The sequence below is a fragment of the Podarcis filfolensis genome, assembly GCF_964270895.1.
Source record: "Podarcis filfolensis genome assembly, chromosome: 12".
Taxonomy (NCBI): Eukaryota; Metazoa; Chordata; class Lepidosauria; order Squamata; family Lacertidae; genus Podarcis; species Podarcis filfolensis.
The window spans coordinates 50,867,876-50,889,825 of NC_139614.1; the positions used below are offsets into that span (position 1 = coordinate 50,867,876).

At 45.5% G+C, this 21,950-nt stretch overlaps 1 protein-coding gene across 2 annotated transcripts in view; it reads right to left on the minus strand.

The window, feature by feature from the left end:
• The window catches only part of CRHR2 (corticotropin releasing hormone receptor 2), a 203,648-nt gene that overhangs the window by 168,597 nt on the left and 13,101 nt on the right, over positions 1-21,950 (minus strand). For both annotated transcript variants that reach the window (XM_083579912.1, XM_083579914.1), the window contains one exon: positions 8,097-8,190. In XM_083579912.1, coding sequence (XP_083436038.1) covers positions 8,097-8,190 — 94 coding nt within the window. Of the gene's footprint in view, positions 1-8,096; positions 8,191-21,950 lie in introns of those variants that run through there.

Consider the following 21,950-nt stretch of genomic DNA (forward strand, 5'->3'; position numbering starts at 1 on the left):
GCACAGCAGGAGCATACCGTCTCTGAAGCTTTTGAGGACCACACGTCCACAGCCTTACGGAGGAAGATGACCGTTTGTCTCTGCTAGCGTGAAATCAGGGTGGCCAGTTATGCACTATTGATTATGTCTGCCCCAGATTTGCATAATATTTGCATAAATATTAAGCCCCACCCATTCGAGTCTTGATCCATCTCCTCTCAGGGCCCTACAACCCCAAGCAGGTGACCAAAATTATGCCAAAAGGTGAACTTTACAAGGTCGTCAGGCCCTTCATCCCAGAAGGCAAGTCTTAGAATCATAGCCTCATAGCATTGTAGAGACTCAACTTCCTTCACTCAAAGGTGCCTAAGGGAGCTTAGCTAACATTACCCTGCCTGTTGGATCCTCACACATACCTGCCAACATTTGGCCTAATCAACGTATTGAAAGAAAATACTCATAAAGGAAGGGATGCGGGTGGCGCTGTGGTCTAAACCACCGAGCCTAGGGCTTGTCGATCAGAAGGTTGGTGGTTCGAATCCCCGCAATGGGGTGAGCTCCTGTTGCTCTGTCCCAGCTCCTGCCAACCTAGCAGTTCAAAAGCACGAAGTGCAAGTAGATAAATAGGTACCGCTCCAGTGGGAAGGTCAACAGCGTTTCCATGCTCTGCTCTGGTTCACCAGAAGCAGCTTAGTCATGCTGGCCACATGACCTGGAAAAACTGTCTGTGGACAAACGCCGGCTCCCTCGGCCAGTAAAGCAAGATGAACGCCGCAACCCCAGAGTCATCCGCGACTGGACCTAACGGTCAGGGGTACCTTTACCTTTACTCATAAAGGAAATCAGCAACCCAACAGATGTGAAGCAGAGAGGAACTGAAGGAAGAGACAGAAATCTGTTCCATGCTATGCTGCAAGGTAACCTTCCTTTGTGCTTTGCGCAGATTGTTGCTAAAATTCAGGATCGATCGTGCTCCAAAAGCATCAAGACACTTTATCCCTCCCATTTGCAAACACGTTAGATTGTAAAGTTAGCGAACGGGGTGCGTGTCAAGTTCCAGTCTTCCACGAGCGAACAATGTTGCCAAGTTTTGAAAATCAACACCTAGGCGCCCGAGAAAGTGAGGGAGCTTTACGGAGAGGGAAAGAGTTGCACGTCCAAAAAAAGAAAAAGAAAATCAATGGACTGATTCCGTTCACCCACAAGATACAAATGCACTTGAAAATCCCCTTTGTTATTTTTATTTTGGGAAGCAAAAAAGGCTGCAGGGCTGAACAGGGAACATTCTTCAGTTGAAGCAAAGGCCAGTCTTGTTCATGAAAAGCCAGGCAGATTGAGGGCAGAGAAGAGCACTGTTAAAAGGCATAGATCCTAAGACCAAGTCATTCTTCAGCACAACTGATGCGCTCTTCCGCTCTCCATCTCACAATGACCCTGTGAGGTAGATGAGGTCACCTAATGAGCTTCATGGCTGAGTGGGGATCTGAACCCTGGTCTTCCAAGTTATTGTATTGTTTTATGTACTGTGGCTTGCAATTGTTTTATTGATTATACTTTAGATATTATTGTAACTGTTGAGTGGATTTCTGTTTAACCTTTATATGCTGATATTATTATTTTATACTATTCTAATGATTGTTGAATGTTACTTTTTTGATGATGTTGTTGTTTAGTCGTTTAGTCGTGTCCGACTCTTCGTGACCCCATGGACCAGAGCATGCCAGGCACTCCTGTCTTCTACTGCCTCCCGCAGTTTGGTCAAACTCATGCTGGTAGCTTTGAGAACACTGTCCAACCATCTCGTCCTCTGTCGTCCCCTTCTCCTTGTGCCCTCCATCTTTCCCAACATCAGGGCCTTTTCCAGGGAGTCTTCTCTTTTCATGAGGTGGCCAAAGTATTGGAGCCTCAGATTCATGATCTGTCCTTCCAGTGAGCACTCAGGGCTGATTTCCTTCAGAATGGATAGGTTTGATCTTCTTGCAGTCCATGGGACTCTCAAGAGTCTCCTCCAGCACCATAATTCAAAAGCATCCATTCTTCGGCAGTCAGCCTTCTTTATGGTCCAGCTTTCACTTCCATACTACTGGACTTTTTTGATGGAGATTGCCTATTTTAAAGTTATGTTTTATTATCACATTTTTGTATTGCATTAGATTGTTATAAGATGTACATTTTTTGTTTCTTCAGCTTGTAAACCGCCTTGAGTATTGTAAGATAGAAAGACGGTATACAAATTAAAAATGATGATGATGATGATTTCATAAAGTGGTTCTTGTGTGTCTTGAATGCAACTGGCTCACAAACACCCGCACAACCCTGGTTTTCTTTTAAAATCATAATGGCAAATGTCTGCCCTCTTGCCGAGAGAAGTTGGAGAATTCTGATAAAAACCAAGACAGGAGCAGAAATTGTCCGTCTTTGCTTAGCCATCTGACTTCCGGAACGGAAACCAGTCTGACAAATACAACTGGTATTCACTGCTGGGGTTGCCTGCAGTCTGTAAATGGTACAACATTGAATACACCCCCCACCCTCAAAAAAAATTGTATCATGTTCCCTTTGTATTGAAATGAATGTGGTGGAATAAGGGAATGACAATGCAATTTGCGCAATTAATTGAGTGCATTCCGCACCTAATGTAATTTTGTTGCAGCACACAGAGAGGCGAATAATGTAGCTTTTGGCAGAAGTCGATCTGCAGTGGAATGGAAACGGTACTGCGTGCAGCAGGTACAGGTTGGGGGTGGGAAATGATGCCTGCTTACATCCCTACTATTATGCACAAACACATTTACTTGCTGCAGTCATTCTTCAGGCTGACCATCTGGGTTACACTATTTTTCATGCAGATGTTTTGCACAGGATTGTGCAGTGGTACCTCGGTTTAAGAACAGCCCTGTTTACGAACTATTCGGTATACGGACTCCGCAAAACTGGAAGTAGTGTTCCGGTTAGTGAACTTTGCCTTGGTCTACGAACGGAAGCCGAATGGTGGAAGGGCACCGGCGGTGGGAGGCCTCATCAGATGTCAAAGTGATAAACAACCACCTGACATTTAGAAGACATCTGAAGGCAGCCCTGTTTAGGGAAGTTTTTAATGTGTGACATTTTAATGTATTTTTAATCTTTGTTGGAAGCCACCCAGAGTGGCTGGGGAAACCCAGCCAGATGGGCGGGATACAAATAATAAATTATTATTATTATTAGGGAAAGTGTGCCTTGGTTTAAGAATGGCTTTGGTTTAAGAACGGACTTCCAGAATGGATTAAGTTCATAAGCCGAGGTACCACTGTACAGCCATCTAGTTTAACCTCCTCCTCAGTGCAAAAATCCAGAGTTAGAACAGTGGTACCTTGGGTTACATACACTTCAGGTTACATACGCTTCAGGTTACAGACTCCGCTAACCCAGAAATAGTACCTCGGGTTAAGAACTTTGCTTCAGGATGAGAACAGAAATCGTGCTCTGGCGGCAGCAGCAGCAGCAGGAGGCCCCATTAGCTAAAGTAGTGCTTCAGGTTAAGAACAGTTTCAGGTTATGAACGGACCTCTGGAACGAATTAAGTACTTAATCCGAGGTACCACTGTATATCCTCAACGGATCACTGGTCAGCCTCTGGTTAAAGACCTCCTCCATTCCTCCAAGTAGCTAGTTGCATTGTCAAACTGACCTTCTCATCAAGAATTTCCCCCTAATGTTCAACTGAAATCTGCTCTCCTGTAACTAGGGATGGATGAATCTGTCCTTTTTTGGTTCTCTCCGTTTCTCATTTTTCCGCTCTTAAAATACATTACTGCGGCAATCTGCAATTTCCCTTAAAAGCAAACAAACAAGCCACAAAATCTCCACAGTACAGTCATACCTCGGGATAAATGTGCTCCAAGTTAAGTATTTTCGGGTTGCCCTCTGCAGCGACCCGGAAGTAATGGAGTGCATTACTTCTGGGTTTCGCCCTGCGCGCATGTGCAGACGGTCAAAATGATGTCATGCGCATGCATGGAAGCAGCGAAACGCAATTCGTGCACACTCAGACACGCGGACGCGAGTTGCGTTCGCTTCAGGATGAGAACGGGGCTCCGGAATGGATCCCGTCCACATCCCGAGGTACCACTGTAATGTTTCAGTGGCCTGCTGTGAATGTCTCCTAATAAACACAAATTTCATATTCAGTTTCGGGAAATAGAAACATTTTTTGCCAACCATTTCCCCTAATGCAGTGCATCTTTGAAAGTTATGCTCACCATTACATGCATTTTACACGCACACGTTGCGCACAATACATGCATTTTTGTGCACATTGCTTGGCTGGGGAACTGCATTGCAAAATTCAGAAAAAGCATGAATTTTGAAGGCTGGCTGCATTTGAGTCCACATATTCAAGTGGTGGCCAAACTTAGCCGTCCAGCTGTTTTGGGACTACAACTCCCATCATCCCTAGCTAACGGGACCAGTGCTCAGGGATGATGGGAATTGTAGTCCCAAAACAGCTGGAGGGCCGAGTTTGGCCACCACTGGCATATTGCTTTGGAAAGTGCGAATTTGCCAAGTTTGCCTTTAAATGCAAACTAATTCAGCCATTTGCCTTCTACCAGCATACAGTAGCAGGAGGGATTTTTTTAAAAAAAAATCCATCAGTTGAGAACTAAACTATTTGCCAGGATTGAATGCCAACACACTTGGGAAGTTCCAATTTCATGGGCAGGGAAGCATAACAGATTTGTTTGTTGCAAACTACGTTGCAGTTTTATTGTGGTGTTCAAATCTTATTTAAGAAGACCACAAATCTGAAGCTGGGGTGGAGAGAATGAAGAAAGAAGAGCGCTTAATTTGGAAGAGAAAGCCAAACGACAACAACAAACCACTCCGTGATGAATAGTCTTTTCATCTGGCTTGTCTGGAAGGAAAATGGAGTTGCATTTAATGAAATTAACCGATAAGAAATAAGCTGTAGCTTTAGAGCTGTTAGCCGACAGAATGAATAACTGTAAAGGAGGAACTCAGGAAATCAGCAATCGATTGCAGTGTTGGTGGGTGCAGACAGGGACCAGCCCGCAGAAATGGCACTTCTGTTCAGACCCAGAAGTTGGATTGGATCGGCAGCTGAATTTTATTTGGAAACTGGTGATCAAAGGACAGTGTGCTCCTGGGGGCAGAAGGCCAACTTAGGGGGCACGGGCAGGCTGTCATTAATGCCTTGCATTGGGATAAAAAAGGTAAAGGGACCCCTGACCATTAGGTCAAGTCGCGGATGACTCTGGGGTTGTGGTGCTCATCTCGCTTTATTGGCCGAGGGAGCCGGCGTACAGCTTTCAGGTCATGTGGCCAGCATGACTAAACTGCTTCTGGTGAACCAGAGCAGCGCATGGAAACACCGTTTACCTTCCCACTGGAGCGGTACCTATTTATCTACTCGCACTTTTTGTGCTTTCAAACAGCTAGGTGGGCAGGATCAGGGACCGAGCAATGGGAGCTCACCCCATTACGGGGATTCGAACCGCCGACCTTCTGATCGGCAAGCCCTAGGCTCTGTGGTTTAACCCTGCATTGGGATAACAGGGGTCAATTACCTACTGAAACCCCTTTTCGTACACAGAGTGAGCAGCCCTTAAGCTGTCAGATCTTGGTTTGAGAGCAGACTTGCTGCAATGACACACAGAGATGCTCCTAGGTGGGGAAATGGCAAAGGTGTTTCCTGCAGGAAATCTATAACTTGGATAGAAAAGTATCTAGTTCTAGTCTAGCTAACAAGTCTGGAGAACAACGAGGCAGCCTTGCTTGCTCCCTTGATCTCTCAGAGTGTAGCTTAATAATAGCGATACAGTCAAACCTCAGACCTCAAATGGCTCCGCTCTCAAACATTTCAGTTCCCAAATGCAAAAACCCAGAAGTGGTTTTCAAACGTTTCGGAAGCCGAACGGTCTTCCGGAACGGATTACGTTTGAAAACCGAGGTTTCACTGTAATATTATGTAATGTATTACATGTTATGTAATGTTAATGATAATGATGATGAAGATGAGAAGAAAAGAATAATTGTATACCACCCTTCATTTATAGGTCTCAGGGCAGTTCACACCATAATATTACAATAAAAGAACCACAAAACACATAGTAAAAATAAAAATAAAATAAAATAAAAATAAGAACAACAACAAACCAGTAAACCCCGCCCCCAAACACATTTAAAAAGGTAATCTTTCAAAGTCCTAGTTGTAGAGAAACATTGTAGAGAAAACATTTTCGCCTGATGCCAAAAGGTGTATAATGTATAATGAAGGTGCCAGCCAAACCTCCCTGGGGAGAATATCCACATGCAGGGAGCCACCACAGAAAAGGCCCTTTCTGGCGTTACCACCCTCCGGATTTCTCACACATAGGGGCCTCAGATGATGATTGCAGGGTCCTGGTTTGTTCATATGGAGAGAGGCGCTCCTTGAGGTATTGCAGTCCTGAGCTGTTTAAGGCTTTGTAGGTCAAAGCCAGCACTTTGAATTGGGCCAGGAAACTAAATGGCAGTCAGTTAAAGATGATCTCTCAGCTTGAGGTCTGAGAGGAAAGTGTGAGAAGGAGGAGGGAGTTGTAAACAGAAATGTAGGGAAATAGATAAATGATATAAACATTATAGTGGAATGTATTAAAAAGGATATAAAACAAAACTGCGTGATAATACCATGACAACAGAAAAAGCATAACAAGAAAGATTGGAAGTTTTTTTTTGCAAAAAAAATAAAAATTATTTGATAGATATAATGTTGTATAAATCTTTGATCTTTTTTCTTCTTATCATTTTTTTGTCTTTGTTTCAAAAAATTTCTTTCGCCCCATTTTTTTGTATTTAAATCTGAAATACTTACCTTCGTTGTATGATTGTATCGTATTTTAAATCAATAAAGATTTAATAAAAAGAAAAAAGAAAAAAGAAATCTAGGGAATTTAATATTGGAAAATGAGAGAGAAACCAAGATTGACAGATTTGCCCATCCCTAAGAGTGACATGCACTTTCTGCTTTGACGGGACACACATAATATGGGTCCCCGTCCTCCAAGAGAAATATTCCCCTTGAGGATCATGCAAGGTGTCTTCTGAAGGTGTTCCCAGACTATTTTCAGGCACCACCAAATTCAGAGTTTGTGCAATTAGAGCTGATTTGCAGCTTCTGTGCCACAAACCCTGGGTGGATCGAGACGGGGGGGGGGACCCTATAAATAAGTCAGAAATTAGATTGTTTTAACAAAAGAAAAAAATCTCTATTGAAAATCATCTTTTAAAATTTCTTGCCCTCTGGCACCCCCTGGTGTTGCATGTTTATAGTGCATTCAAATTGCTGTTTCTTTACTAATGTAGCTGAGTCCTCTGTCCTTGCCCACAAACTGGTCTTTCTGAGATAAGGAAACTGGCATAAAAGCCACTGGGAATGGGATGGCGCTTGCTGGCTGCAACATCGTATAACCTCCCCAGAAACAAATCAGAATGATTGCTCAGCAGCTAGCTGACGTCATTTAACCTCCCTGCAAACTTTGCACAAACATATAGGGATAAAATATTCAATAAAACAGGTCATCTGGAAGTAGGGGAAGGAGAAGAAATTTTATTCAGTGCACATTTAAATCCAAATCTATCAAATTTGCCCTTTACAAAAGAATGTGAGAATTATCAGGGGAAAGTGAAAACAGCATATAAAAATGCATTCTATTGGGAAAGATTGATTGCAAAAATGCTTACATTAGTCAAGGCTGCATATAAAATGTGTTTACTAGGAGAAATTTAGCCCTACAATGCTTATAAATTTGCATGAGGTGTTTAAAAGAAAAAGGAAAGCAGATTGCTGCAAAATGTGGACAGCTGGATTTATGATTGGTTAAATGAGAAACTGAGAGAATAGAAATGGAGTCTACAGACAAGGGCAAGAAGGCAACAGCTCTAACCCATTGCATGTCTCTATCACTTGATATTTAGAGGTAATATGGCTCTGAATATGCAGGTTCCATTTCACTATCATGGCCAAAAAATCCCACAACCAACTGAAATACCTCTCTGCCGCAAATTTCCATTTTTAAAGTTGTCTAAGCCAGTGGGCATCCCTTACTAATTAGACACTATCTCAAGGTCATTATTACCTGTCAAATTGTGACGGGAGGACCATTCTTCACAGTATCTCTCCAGCAGAGCGGAGAAGGGCAGGCTTGCGGAAGAATCACAGTGCAGAACCAGCTGAGAGAAAGGAAGGAGACAAGAAGATTTGTTAGTAGGAAAACTGAAGGAAGGAAGAATGGAAAACACAGGATTTGTTAGGAGAAGTGTTGTAGAATCAGAGATTAGAGTTGAGACAGACTGGAGATAATCTAAATCAAACCAATGGGTGTCTAGTGGCTGGGCAGTGGGCCCCCTCCCCCAATTAATAATAATCCCCAGATCCCCAGCTTTCGTTTTTAAAAGAGAGTAAGTTTCTAGCCCTTCTAGAAACGGAAATATGACACAAAATGTACTGGTACTATGACATTTCCCCAATAAATTAGCCTTTCAGTGTCTTACTCTGGGGAGAAAGTTACGTGGACACTCATTGCCCAACCTGTCTTCCAAGGAGCTCAAGGTCATAACTCTTCTCCTCCCCATTTCATCCTCACATCAACCCTGTGAGGTAGGTTAGGTTGAGAGTGAGTGAGCAGCCCAAGGTCACCCAGGGAACTTTGTGGCTGAGTACAGGTAGGTGTACCTAGGTAGATTTTACTTTCTTGGACTCCATGATCACTGCAGATGGTGACAGCAGTCACAAAATTAAAAGACACCTGCTTCTTGGGAGAAAAGCAATTTCAAACCTAGACAGCATCTTAAAAAGTAGAGACATCACCTTGCCAACAACGGTCCGTATAGTAAAAGCTATGGTTTTCCCAGTAGTGATGTATGGAAGTGAGAGCTGGACCATAAAGAAGGCTGATCGCCGAAGAATGGATGCTTTTGAATTCTGGTGCTGGAAGAGACTCTTGAGAGTCCCATGGACTGCAAGAAGATCAAACCTATCCATTCTGAAGGAAATCAGCCCTGAGTGCTCACTGGAAGGACAGATCCTGAAGCTGAGGCTCCAATACTTTGTCCACCTCATGAGAAGAGAAGACTCCCTGGAAAAGACCCTGATGTTGGGAAAGATGGAGGGCACAAGGAGAAGGGGACGACAGAGGACGAGATGGTTGGACAGTGTTCTTGAAGCTACCAACATAACTTTGACCAAACTGCGGGAGGCAGTGGAAGACAGGAGTGCCTGGCGTGCTCTGGTCCATGGGGTCACGAAGAGTCAGACACGACTAAACAACAACAACAGGTAGGTGGAACTCATCCTTCTTCTGATAGGAAATGTTCTGAAGGAGGGAGGAGACCAAAAATAGGGGGATCAAGGAGGGTCAATTTGAGGGTTTGAGAAATGTCCCTAATTTCACCTGAGGAATGTTAGAGGGTATGTTATATGTCTTTCCACACTTTCCAACCTATTCCCCCATCACTTTCCTGACTAGGGTTGCCATATTTTGAGGAACAAGAAAGAGGACACATTTGCCGACTTCATACTTCTTCTTTGGCAATCCCTCATAGCCAAGCAAGCACAGTTTTAACAATGAGTCCATAAGTGACTGTGAAGGCCAATTCTAGATACACACGTCCCTCCACAGTGGGGACATTTGTTTCTGGGGGGGAGCTGATCACGGTGAGGGTTTGCCAAACGTGCCTTCCTCTGAGCACGTTTCTCCCTTTTGTCCTGAGTTTGAGCGTCTTCAAAGCCCACAACACATTTGGTAAAGGCTGGTCTCCAATTGGAGCTCTCGCAGGCAGGCAGGCAGGCAGGCCAGTGACCCCTAGTTGTTGGTATTTATACTACATTTTTTTAAGATTTGCCTTGAGAGAGTCTTTGAACCTCTTTTGTTGACCGCAGGCATTGCGCTTTCCACCTTTAAATTCAGAATACAGTTGTTGCTTTGGAAGACGATTGTCAGGGAATCAGGAGCAGGAGCACTGGGGAGAGAGGAATTGGAGAGCGAAGGGGAAGAATCCGAGGGAAGCGTAGGGGACTATGACAGTGGCCCGAGAGATTCCATGAGCTTCTCCAGCGAATCAGAAGATTCCCAGAAGGGGGCTCCGATGGTCAGGGCAAGGGGGGTCCCAGGGGGGACGCACCAGAAACAAGGGGCCAGAGGGGAACCCCAAAGCAGCAGTGGGGGATCGGGACCAGTTTCCCCACCAGAGCGTAGTGGGGGGGAAGAGTCACATGTGTCAGGGCCAGCGTCTCCTCCAGCGGGGAGAGGAGGTGAGTCAGGGCTGACCACGCCTCCATCGGAGAGTGGGGGTATGGAGGGGAGGTCAGTTGCAGCTAGCCCCCCCGAAGGGGGAAGCAGTGACAGCAGCAGTGAAACGGTCAGGAGGAAAGCTGCTGGCTGGGCGCGCGCGCCAAGTTCAAATGTGCAGGCGCGGGGGACAGCAGGAGACCCGGATGGGGAACCAGCTCCTAAAGCCCGCCGGAGGGAGGGGGAAGGCTCAGGGGAATCAGCGTCAGAAGAGGCTAGAAAGGGCGAGACCCCGGCGGGCAGGCGGACCCAGAGGAGGAAAGAGCAGCAGAAAAGGTGGAGCAAGGCGAGGGTCTTAAACTGGTGTACAGGGGGAGGAGATTCAGAGGGATCATCAGCGGTCTGACAGTGAGACGTAGAGCTGCGCGCTGCGGCTCTGGAAGTGAAACTGAACTTCAATAAAGACTTTTGTACTTAACAACGAAGCAGCGTTGGTCCTTTGTGAGCTGGGACCTTGGGCAGCTCTGACAACGATAATCAGACATCCACATAACATGGCCAGTACACACACACACACACTCCCTGCTGTCAGCTATGCCCAAGAAAAAGGCATAGGGATTTGGCTCCAGGCTGTGGAGCTACCACAGCCCAGGGCCAGTTAAAGGATCCACCAGACCGGCGCTGGTTTGAGAGTGAGCTGGGGGAGCACTGGTGCTGGCTCAGCTGGGGAGCGTCCCAGCCACACGCCTGCCCAAACAAAGAACAAAACAAAACAACCCCCCCACTCATTTCTTGAAAATTGTAAACGTCCGCCTGAGTGGAGATGTTGGACCTTGAAAGGAGGACAGGCCCGGGAAACCCCGGACATATGGCAATCCTACCTAACCACAAAGTGGCCTTTAAGAAAACAAGGTGGATTTGTGGCACTTGGGTGGCAGAATGCTTTTGTAGACCTACATTCCCAGCATGCATCTGAATCCCTCCTGCAAATCACCGACAGTCTGGAGACGAGAAGTCACAGAGGTCAGTGTTCCTCGTTGCAGAATGCATAGCTGGCTGTCATTCACCAGAGGCTAGACACTGTGAATGCCAGCGCTGCTGCTCTTCTGCAATTTCATATTTAGTTTTTCATCAGCGACATCTGGCACATGCTTGAAACCTTCTGGGCTTAGTCTCCAAACAATGAAGGATTCCTTCATGCATGAGTCAGTGGGCAATTTAAGGCGTCCACCCGATGCACAAGGTGGAGGAACGACGACTAATTTTGTTTCTCGCGAAGTGCTCTGAATTATGGTCCACCGACAGCTCTCGGCGGAGCTAGCCTTGGGAACAATTCAAGGTGCCGTCCAGCTCTGCCTATAAAATTATATATCTGAGATGAAAAGAGATCAATTCCTATGTTGCAGGGCAATTACGGGACGATCAGACGCTCCCTCATATGAAATAACACGATGCTGCCAACAGAAATTTGGGGCAGACAAAAAAAAAAAAAAAGAGCACTTATTCACATAATGCCAGATGAAAGGATGGAATTTAATACCACCAGAAATGGCCGCTGGCTTAGGACCAAAGCAGACAAGATGACGGACAACTGAGGTCCCTCTTTCTCTAATTAAGTGTTTGTGCATGCTATATCCAATTTGCATGTTTAATTGGGGTTTTAAGCCCTAATGAAATATATAGTTGTGGCAGAGGAGTGGAAGGGAGGAGAAAGAGATGCGCATAAAGAACCTGCATGTCTCCATCTATGCATTTAAATCACTATGATACCATTTTAACAGCCCTGGTCTCCCCCAAAGGATTCTGGGAATTGTGGTTTGTTAAGGGTGCTGACAGACCTCAATTCCATTCCCTAAACTATACTTCCCAGAGTCCCCTGGGAAATGTGTGGGGAGTGTTGTTTTGTTTTGTTTTGGTGTTATTGTGTTATGCATTTAGTTTTTTTTTTATACTGTAAATGGCTTTGTGATGAAGGGGAGTATCTAAATTTAATAAATGATAATAATAATAATAATAATAATAATAATAATAATAATAATAGCAGCCATGGCTTCCTCCAAAGAATTCTGGAAGCTGCAGTTTGTCAAAGATGCTGAACGTTGTTTTAAGAGGACCCCATTCCCCTCAGAGACAGGGCACAATTTAGTGGGGGGTCAGGGCCAGACTTGGGTGGGGGGCATCGTGCATGTGACATCATGTGCACACGACGGGGGCCCTTAATGTTGGGCGCAACTTGGCACTGCTGCTCAGAGAACTGCCATTCCCAGAATTCCCTGCGAAGAAGGCTTGGTTGTTAAGCCACTCAGAATTATAGCTCTGTGAGGGAAAATGGGGCGGGGTGTGTGTCTGCAAACAGCTCTCAGCACCTTAAACAGACTGCAGCTCCCAGAATCCTTTGAGGGAAGCCATGGCTGCTAGCAAGGCTGCTCTTACTCCTTAATAACTGTTGATATATATTATCGCTGTGCTGTGTATTTTGGGCCTATGGAGCACAATAAAGCTGTGTGTGTGTGTGTATGAGAGAGAGAGAGAGAGAGAGAGAGAGAGAGAGAGAGAGAGAGAGATATTAAAGTGGCATAACAGTGCTCTAAATGTGTGGTGTGGACATGGCCCTTGTCAACCACCTCGGGTGCCATGACAGCAAATGGGTGTGGGAATGTTCAGGGTGGGAGGAGAGGATATACTGTTTATTAACATCCTTCCTAACCTGCGCTAGCAAGTTCCTTTACTTAGTAGTTATATTCCCCTTCTAACATGCACAGCAGATATCTGGTTGCAGGCTAGTGTGAGCCTCTCACTATTATACAATTCAGTCTGTCTCAGATTGAATTGTACGGTATGCAACAACAGCAGCAAGAATACAAATTGCAAAGTATTGGAAGACACAAGAGTTACCCACCCTGGAAGAGTGGCAGACGAAGGTGATGGACTATATGGAATTGGCGGAAATGACTGGCAGAATCCGAGACCTGGGAGAAGAGTTGGTGGAAGAAGACTGGAAGAAATTTAAAGACTATCTGCAGAAACACTGTAAAATTAATGAATGTTAAAATGATGTTGGATTGAAAATAAGTGGCATTAGCAACAAAGTTAATAAGAATATGCAAAAATGAATTGATAATGGATGAAAATATAGAGTTATAATATGTTAAGATATAGAGTTAAGATAAACGAAAGAGGGTAAGGATTTGCTGATTTGATTATTTAAATGGGAATACAAAAAGGGGAGGTGTGAGGAGGCCAAGGAAACAAGCTAATGAGTTTAAAGTTACAAAAAACGGATTTGTTTTTAATTCTTTTTTATCTATTTGTTTTTTGTATTTTGTATTTTTATTCTTCTTTTTTCTTTTTTATGTATTTTTGTATGTTCTCTTTTTTGTATCTTTTTCTTTCTATATGACTTTTTTCTATTTTGTAAACTTTTGTTTTTGTAAAATCTCAATAAATATCTTATAAAAAAAACAAAAAACAGATTGAATTGTACGTTCCTGGTAAGTTCCCTTGAATCCCTCTTAAAAAGAATAAAGATGCCACAATCTTATTCAAAGTCAATAAAATACGTTTACTCACATCAGTTCATAGTTACACATTTGTAACTAAGGCAGACAAATATGTACAGTACATGTGGATCTACCCCACATGGGGGAATAATCCAGTGCTTATGCTGGCTGAGAGCTAGCAGAGCAGTTCTAGCTAAAAGCTGGTCAAACAAAGAAGGAAGTCAAAAAGAAAGAAGTGTGCTGCATGACTTGTCCTTTTCTTACCTGCACAGGTAAGGCCATACCAACCTCTAGTCACATGCAAAAGGAAGGAGGCTCCAGCCAGGAGGAAAACAGGAAGTTTTCAACTGGCTGGACCAAACATTCCCCTGTATGTCTTCTCTAGCATTACAAGGAATGTTGTACTTGACTGCTCTCAGTGGATTACATTCCACATTTGTGTGTGGATACATATGTTTTGTACCAGCAAAAGATAGCGCAAGAAATTAAGGTGTCACTAAGAATGCATGCAATTTGGGGTGTAAAGGATGGAATGTTACAAACAACATGATTGACAATACATAATGTTTGCTCAGGCAAGCATGGCTCGTAAGTAGATTTTGTTGAAAGTTCGGTGGATTTTGGAATGGCTGCCAGAATGATTTGGACCAGAGCAGTCCTAGCTAAAAACTGGTCAAACAAAGAAGGAAGTGAAAAAGAGAGGGTGTGGCAGCGTGTCTTGTCCTTTTGTTACCTGGACAGGTAAGGTCACGCCTTCTACCACATGCAAAAGGAAGAATGCTCCAGCCAGGAGGAACAGGATGTTTCGACTGGCTGGACCAAACATTCCCTTGCATGTCTTCTCTAGCAATACAAGGAATGTTGTACTTGACTGCCTCTTATGGGTCACATCCCACAGTGGGTACATAAATGTAATAAATAGGGGAATGCAGCCCTCAAAGTGAAAAGGGTTCTCTACCCCCGACTTGACTCAAATCGTAAACAACTTTTTAGAGTTCTAGGCAAAGTGTCCATTCCCACCACCTGCCTCATAAATGGAGATTTCAGAGTCTGACTGTTGGTTCCTTAATCTTTCACTTCTCAATGAGCTGTTAAAAAAAAATGAGGTACTGTATCTTGCCAGCGAGTTGAGGGGAGTACGAACTCTATCCAACACTTCTATTTGTGATATCAAAAGCCGCTTTGGATAATCTTTTGAGGTATTTACGGTGGTAGAGAGGCAAATGAGATGTCAGATTAAAGCAAAGGTTTGCAGAAAGCAGTGCTTTTTGCCACTTCGCCCTCAAAAGGCAGGGAGACGGGGACGCAAATATAGGCTGAGTTTTTAAAATAATCCATTGCTAGTTGCTATGATCGGCTGCGAGAGGTTTGCCTTCGCAAGATTAGAAATTAGACTTCAGTGGTGTTATGGAATATTCACAAGCATCTCAACTGCTCGGCAGGTTGAAAGAGGAACCATATTGCTACCCAAGAACCAGTGCAAGTGAGTACAATTGGTGGAAAGGGGTGAAGCAGGGAAGGGAACAGGCAGGACTGTTGAAGCGTCACTAAACTGTCAGCATTGAATACTATGGCAGCTGAAAAAGAAGGAAATTTGAGCCACCGAGGCCTCCTTTATTGGCTCTGCCAGGACCAAATGCGCTTTGGATCCTCCTCTCTCGCTGCACGTTGACAAACGTAGAAATACAACATCCCATAACTTCCTCCACTGGGGTCTGTTAAACATGGCTGCACCAGAGGGCTTGGCGAGACCAGCAAGTCCCTCTCCATCAAACGGGCCACTTGGGTCCTCCTCCTCGCCCCACAACCGCCGAACAACCTTCTGCAATAGCCACCCCGCCTGGGCGTTACGAAACCTTGTGGAAAAGTTGGAACCTGAAGTTGCTTGTTTTCCTCCTCCCTCCCCATTCCTTTTTCCTTTTGTATCAGAAGGCTGGATACTTCTTTCCTTATCATTGAGGGGTTCTGCTTCTCTGTAACATCTGAGTCCAGGACAGGCCGTAAATGATCTTTACCCTTTTCTGGTGGTGGATGAGGACCAGGAAGCTGAGCTTGAACCCTGGGAAGACAGAGACACAGGGGGTTGGTAGCCAGCGTCTTGCAGGTTCTGGATGAGGCCGTACTCCCTTCAAAAGAACAGATTTGAAGGTTCTGTCTTTGTTGCTGGAGGCTCAAGTACACAGTGGCTAGGAATGACATTCACCAGCTTTGGCTGGTATGCCAGCTTCAGCTGTTCTTGGACAGGGGTAGCCTGGGCACAGCGATTCATGCAATGGCAAACTCAAGACTCAATGATTGCAATGCGCACTATGTGAGGCAACCATTGGTTCTGTCCCAGAAGCTCCAGATGGTGCAAAATGTTGCAGCTAGACTGCTGATGGGGACAGACAGTTCCCAGCACATAACTCCAGCGATCAAAAGGCTGCACTAGCTGCCCATATGCTGCCAGATCATGTTCAAACTTCTTGTATGAATTTACAAGGCGCTAACAATTCCATACAACCAGAGTTGCAAGGGACCCCAAGGGTCATCTAGCCCAACCCCCTGCAATGCAGGAATCTCAGGTAAAGAATCCAGAGCCGAGTAGCTCTTACTGTCAGAAAGTTTTTTCCAAATGTTAAGTTGGTATCTCCTTTCTTGCAACTTGAAGCCATTGGTTCGAGTCCTACCCTCCAGAGCAGGAGAAAACTAGCTTGCTCCATCTTCTATGCAACAGTGTCATGGTCCGGTCTATGGGTGATTGAAGTCCTGGCTGAGGACGTCGGGACCGGGGGCAAGATAGCGGGGTGGGAGGAGGAACGAGAGTCCAGGAGCCAGGAAGTCAAGAGTCCGAGGGTCAGAAAGCTGGGAGTCACAAAGTCAAGGGTCCGAGGATCAGGAAGCAGGGAGTCAAGAAGTCAAGGGTCCAAGGATCAAGAAGAAGAAGAAGAAGAAGAAGAAGAAGAAGAAGAAGAGGAGGAGGAGGAGGAGTTTGGATTTGATATCCCCCTTTATCACTACCCTAAGAAGTCTCAAAGCGGCTAACATTCTCCTTTCCCTTCCTCCCCCACAACAAACATTCTGTGAGGTGAGTGGGGCTGAGAGACTTCAGAGAAGTGTGACTAGCCCAAGGTCACCCAGCAGCTGCATGTGGAAGAGCGGGGAAGCGAACCCGGTTCACCAGATTACGAGTCCACCGCTCTTAATCACTACACCACACTGGCTCCATGCCCTTGTTTCTGGCCCTTTCCGCAGTCCACACTCCCCTCCCCAGCCACCATCCTCACCTAAATGAGTCCCCTAAATGTTCCTGGTAAAGTGGAGTATTCAAGTATTAAAAACCAGGTGCCTCTTTTCCAAAGCTGGGAATCGTCTGCCTGGCTTACAGAGGGAGGTGCGAAGCTCATGTGCACAAAATTGCCCCCACCCAATTGCCCCCGCAAGCTGGCACCTCTGGCCTGGACTCTTTCCCTATGAAAAATTTCACTCCTGTAGATGCATATTTTAATACCATTTAAATGTGAGTTTCCCCTGAAAACAGTGCTTAAATTCATTTCAGACTACAGCGGTACCTTGGTTTACAACCATAATCCATTCTGGAGGTCTGTTCATAAACCAAAACAGGTTGTGACCCAAGCACGCTTTCACCAATGGGGCCTCCAAAATTTTTTTGTTCGTACTAAAAAAAAGGGGGGGTTGTAATCCAAAAAAAGTTCGCAAACCGGGACATGCACTTCTGGGTTTGACGTGTTTGTAACCCAAAATGTATGCAAACCAGACTGTCTGTAAACCAAGGTACCTCTGTATGTCTAAAACTTCCAAGAATTGCATTGCAAAATTCAGAGCAGTGCAAAATCTGTGCCAGATGGTTCACTTGCGACCTGTGCATTAATCCGATCGCAACGTTTCAAAATGTGATTGGCAGCAATCGATATCTCCAAGCAGCCCCACTCTCTGCCTGTTGGATTTATTCCCCAAAGTCTTTTTACACTAGGAAGGGAGGAAAAAAGCAAACAGTCCTTCTGCCACTGCTGGCTTCTGAAGCAACTCTGGCCACCGCTCGCCGCCGAACTGTCGAGCTGCATTTAAAAATTGCTGCGAACCAGCCGCGGCACACCCTGTTTTACACGATCAATGAAATGAGGAGAGAGAGAGAGAGAGAGATGCTGTACTTCAAAACGCCCGGTTTAAATTACATCCCGCTCATGCAGCTGTTCACTTCACGAGGCTGCTCTGGAGAGCACAGAGACTGCTCAGCTTTCACAGTGAGAAGAGGAAGGGAAAGGTTGAATGTCAGGCTTGCTCGAGGGCTCGGCTCCGGCTCCTGCAGAGTGCGAGAGGGCCTTTTCCTTATGCACGCAGAAAGCACTACTGTTCTCTCGCTAGGAGCCAAGCTACACCAACAAACAAGGGTTTCCATGTTTCACTGTTCTTCCAAAATCTGTCGTGAGAGAGGCAGAAGGTCGCTTCACACCAGGAACTGAAGATGGAGACAGCCATGGGATGCAAACCATTCATTCTCCACTCCCTCCTAGGAGTCTTTTGTCCTTGGCCCAGAGACTGGCGGGGTCTTCTCCCATTTCATGCAAGGTCAAAGTTCAGGCATTGGAAGCTACTCTCTTACTACTGCTTCTGCCTTTTGCAAATCCCAGATCTGAAGTGACAGCAGATTCCCCACTCTCTCTCTCTCAAGCTCCCTGGGCTTGCAAAATTATTCATTGGCTATTATTTACAGCATTTATACCAGTGGGGTCCGATCCATTCCAGCAATCAGGGCACAACCCTTTTGAGTGGAATGTCAAGCAATTGTTTTCACCTCCCCTCACGCAAAACCCCCTCAAAGTCCTCCACATCCTCCACTTGAATTTCAAGACGATCCAGGAGACGTTTCTGGCCAATCGGCTCTCCAGACCACTCAACCAAATTTTGATTCAAAAGTATTGCTGTGGCCAGGAGGTCCCGCTCATCTGTCTCAAGGAAGAAAAAAAGCATGTGATAGTAAACTTGTCTTTTGACGGAGCTACTGATTCTTAGCCCTGGTTGTGCAGTTTTTCTTTTGTCACCCCCTGGCAATCTAGCCATAGCATATAACGCTAATAGGTCTGCTGCTATAGTAGACTCAGGAGACAGATTGTTCTGAGGACCTGTTCTGAGCATGCTCAGAGCTGGTTTCCTTGAAGGCCACACCTACACAACAGCAAAGCTTAGGTCCCAGTTTTCCTGGCTGGCCTTGCTGCTTGTTTGTAGTTGTTTTTTAACTCCTCTCACTATTTATGTGAGGGAGCACCACTGGACACACCGTGAGTCTCTTGTTTGTAAAATAAATGAATGTTGTTGTTGTTTTAAACTTATACTATTTTGCTGGAAGCCGCCCAGCTAGATGAGTGGGGTATAAATATGTTGTTGTTGTTGTTATTCAATGCCTGGGAGAACTTAATTATTGACTTGGCATTCCACTGCAAGGACAACTCTGCTGGGTCCTTTTACAACACTAGCTGTGCACTTGGAGAAGCTTCATCTGGTTTTAATTTATACTACAAAGACCCAAGAGTCCTGGCATTTGCTTCCTAGGGATACCTGAAAGGGACAGTTATGGATGTTTAAATAACTTGGAGCACCTGAGGCTGGGAAGCTGTGGCAGCTAACTAGGTCTGGACCTGATCAGAGCCTCCATCCAAGCCACTCTGAGCTTACTAAAAGAAAAAAGAGGAAATAATAAAAAAGGATAATAAATAAATGCTGTCCCGCTTGGCAGAAAGAGCAGAGAAGCATTTCCTTTCCCAAAGCAACAACCGCCATAGACGTGGAAGCGGACCGCTTGTTTTATGTGGAGGGGTCACCGTTCGGTGGTAGACCACATCCTTGGCAAGAAAAATCTCCCAAGTTCAGTCCCCGACATCTCTAGTTAGAAAGATCAGTTAACAGGTGATGGGAAAGGCCCTCTCTGTCCGAGTCCTTGGAGAGAGCTGCTCTCCAGGCAGAAGAAGGTTAGACCAGTGTTTCCCAAACTTAGATCACCAGCTGTGTGAGGACTACAACTCCCATCATCCCTGACCATTGACCCTGCTAGCTAGGGATGATAGGAGCTGTAGTCCAACAACAGATGGAGACCCAAGTTTGGAAAACCCCGGTCTAGATCAGGCATAGGCAAACTCGGCCCTCCAGATGTTTTGGGACTACAGCTCCCATCATCCCTGACCACTGGTCCTGTTAGCTAGGGATGATGGGAGTTGTAGTCCCAAAACATCTGGAGGGCCGAGTTTGCCTATGCCCGGTCTAGATGATGTCCTGAGTCCCCTCCAGTTCTTGGGATCCCATAGAATCGATAAGAGCAAGCAAACCAGTCCCTTTGTCTCGGCAACGGCTTTGGCTGACTAGTTAAGCACCACGATTAGCATAACCAAAGAAATTGTTCTGTGCCATAGAACAAAGGGATGGGCCTTTCACTTTGTTGCTAGGTAGGAGAACAATAGCCAGAGTTGCATGAGTGAGCTGAGCTGGGAGCAGATTGGAGACACAGAGACATGCATTCTCTGTGCTGGATGGAGAAGCAAGATCTTCTGGGGTGTTAATCCTGGGACCCCCTCCCATCTTAAGCTCAGGTTGTATATATGTATAAATAAAACCATGTATCCCAAAGACAACCCAGTCTCCGTTGACCTTCATTCCAACGTGGGATGTAACATCACTGTAGAAGGCAAGTACAACATTTTCTGTTTGCCCAGGGTGGACACACAGGACAGTGTTGCTCCAGCCAGGAGGACTTCCTGTCACACCTGGTCTGGAGCATCCTCCTTCTGCGTGTGACCAGGTAGATGGGAGTGACCCTGGCCGACCCTACAAAAGGGCCAGTCGCGCAGCCATCTTCCCTTCTCCCTTCTCTCTCTTGACTCTTCTTGATGTTCTTTGGCTGTCTGCTGGCTCTCAGCCAGCAGCACATGGGCTCATTCCCCACATGAGATGAACCCACACTCTCTTCTGTAACTACAAGCTAAAGCCTGCCTTCGGGACCATACTGTGAACTGAATGTAAGTAAACTTCTTATTACTTTTAAGAGAAGACTGTGGTGTCTTTATTGTTTTGAAGAGGGAATTAAAGGGGAATTTAAAAGGGACGCGGGTGGCGCTGTGGGTTAAACCACAGAGCCTAGGACTTGCTGATCAGAAGGTCGCGGTTTGAATCCCCGCGATGAGGTGAGCTCCCATTGTTCGGTCCCTGCTCCTGCCAACCTAGCAGTTCGAAAGCACGTCAAAGTGCAAGTAGATAAATAGGTACCACTCCGGCGGGAAGGTAAACGGTGTTTCCGTGCACTGCTCTGGTTTGCCAGAAGCGGCTTAGTCATGCTGGCCACATGACCTGGAAGCTATACGCCAGCTCCCTCGGCCAATAAACCGAGAAGAGCGCTGAAACCCCAGAGTCGGCCACGACTGGACTTAATGGTCAGGGGTCCCTTTACCTTTTAAAGGGGAATTGACCAGGAACAATCCAATCTGGACAAGTCAGACTGGATTGCTTAACTCAAGAGATTCTAACAAATCTACCAACTAGCTTCCTGAGATATACATGGAATGTGTTCTGTTACCAACTCACTAGCGTGAGTTAGGATCATATTTGATCAATATATCCTCTCCTCCTATCCTCAACATTCCCACAATTCCAAGCAAAGTTAACCCAGTGTAAGCACTGGACACCTCCCCAAATCTCTCACCACTTGGATATTGGGGGAGACACATGCCAATAAACTCCCCCCTCCAGATACGCACACAAAACACCAGTGTGTCTCCAGTGATTCAAAGAACTGGCGATTGGTCCATGGCATTCCAGAACCATCAGCTTGCCAAGGCAGATCCGGTTCCAGCTTTCCAAGCCCCTGATTGTCTCCTACTGGTGTGAAAGTTAAAAGGGGACACACAATTCATTGTTAATCTCCATCTCGACTGCTTCGTATTTACTCGCCCTTCAAAACCGTTCAAGGAAGGCTTTCGGTAATTCAGCCAGGATTACTCTGAACTTTGTAGCGCTTTAATTAGTCTTATTTACTTAGGAAAAATAAGGCTACGGAGTTTGGTAGCTCCTGTTGTTTAGCGTCTATAAATACAGATGGGTTCCTAAGCAAGGGCACTGAGTGAAGTGCACTTAGTGTTCACTGCAGCAGAGATGGGAAACAGCGATTTTGTGCCGTTCGTTTTTACGGGGGAAATGCCACCGTAACGTATGACATTGC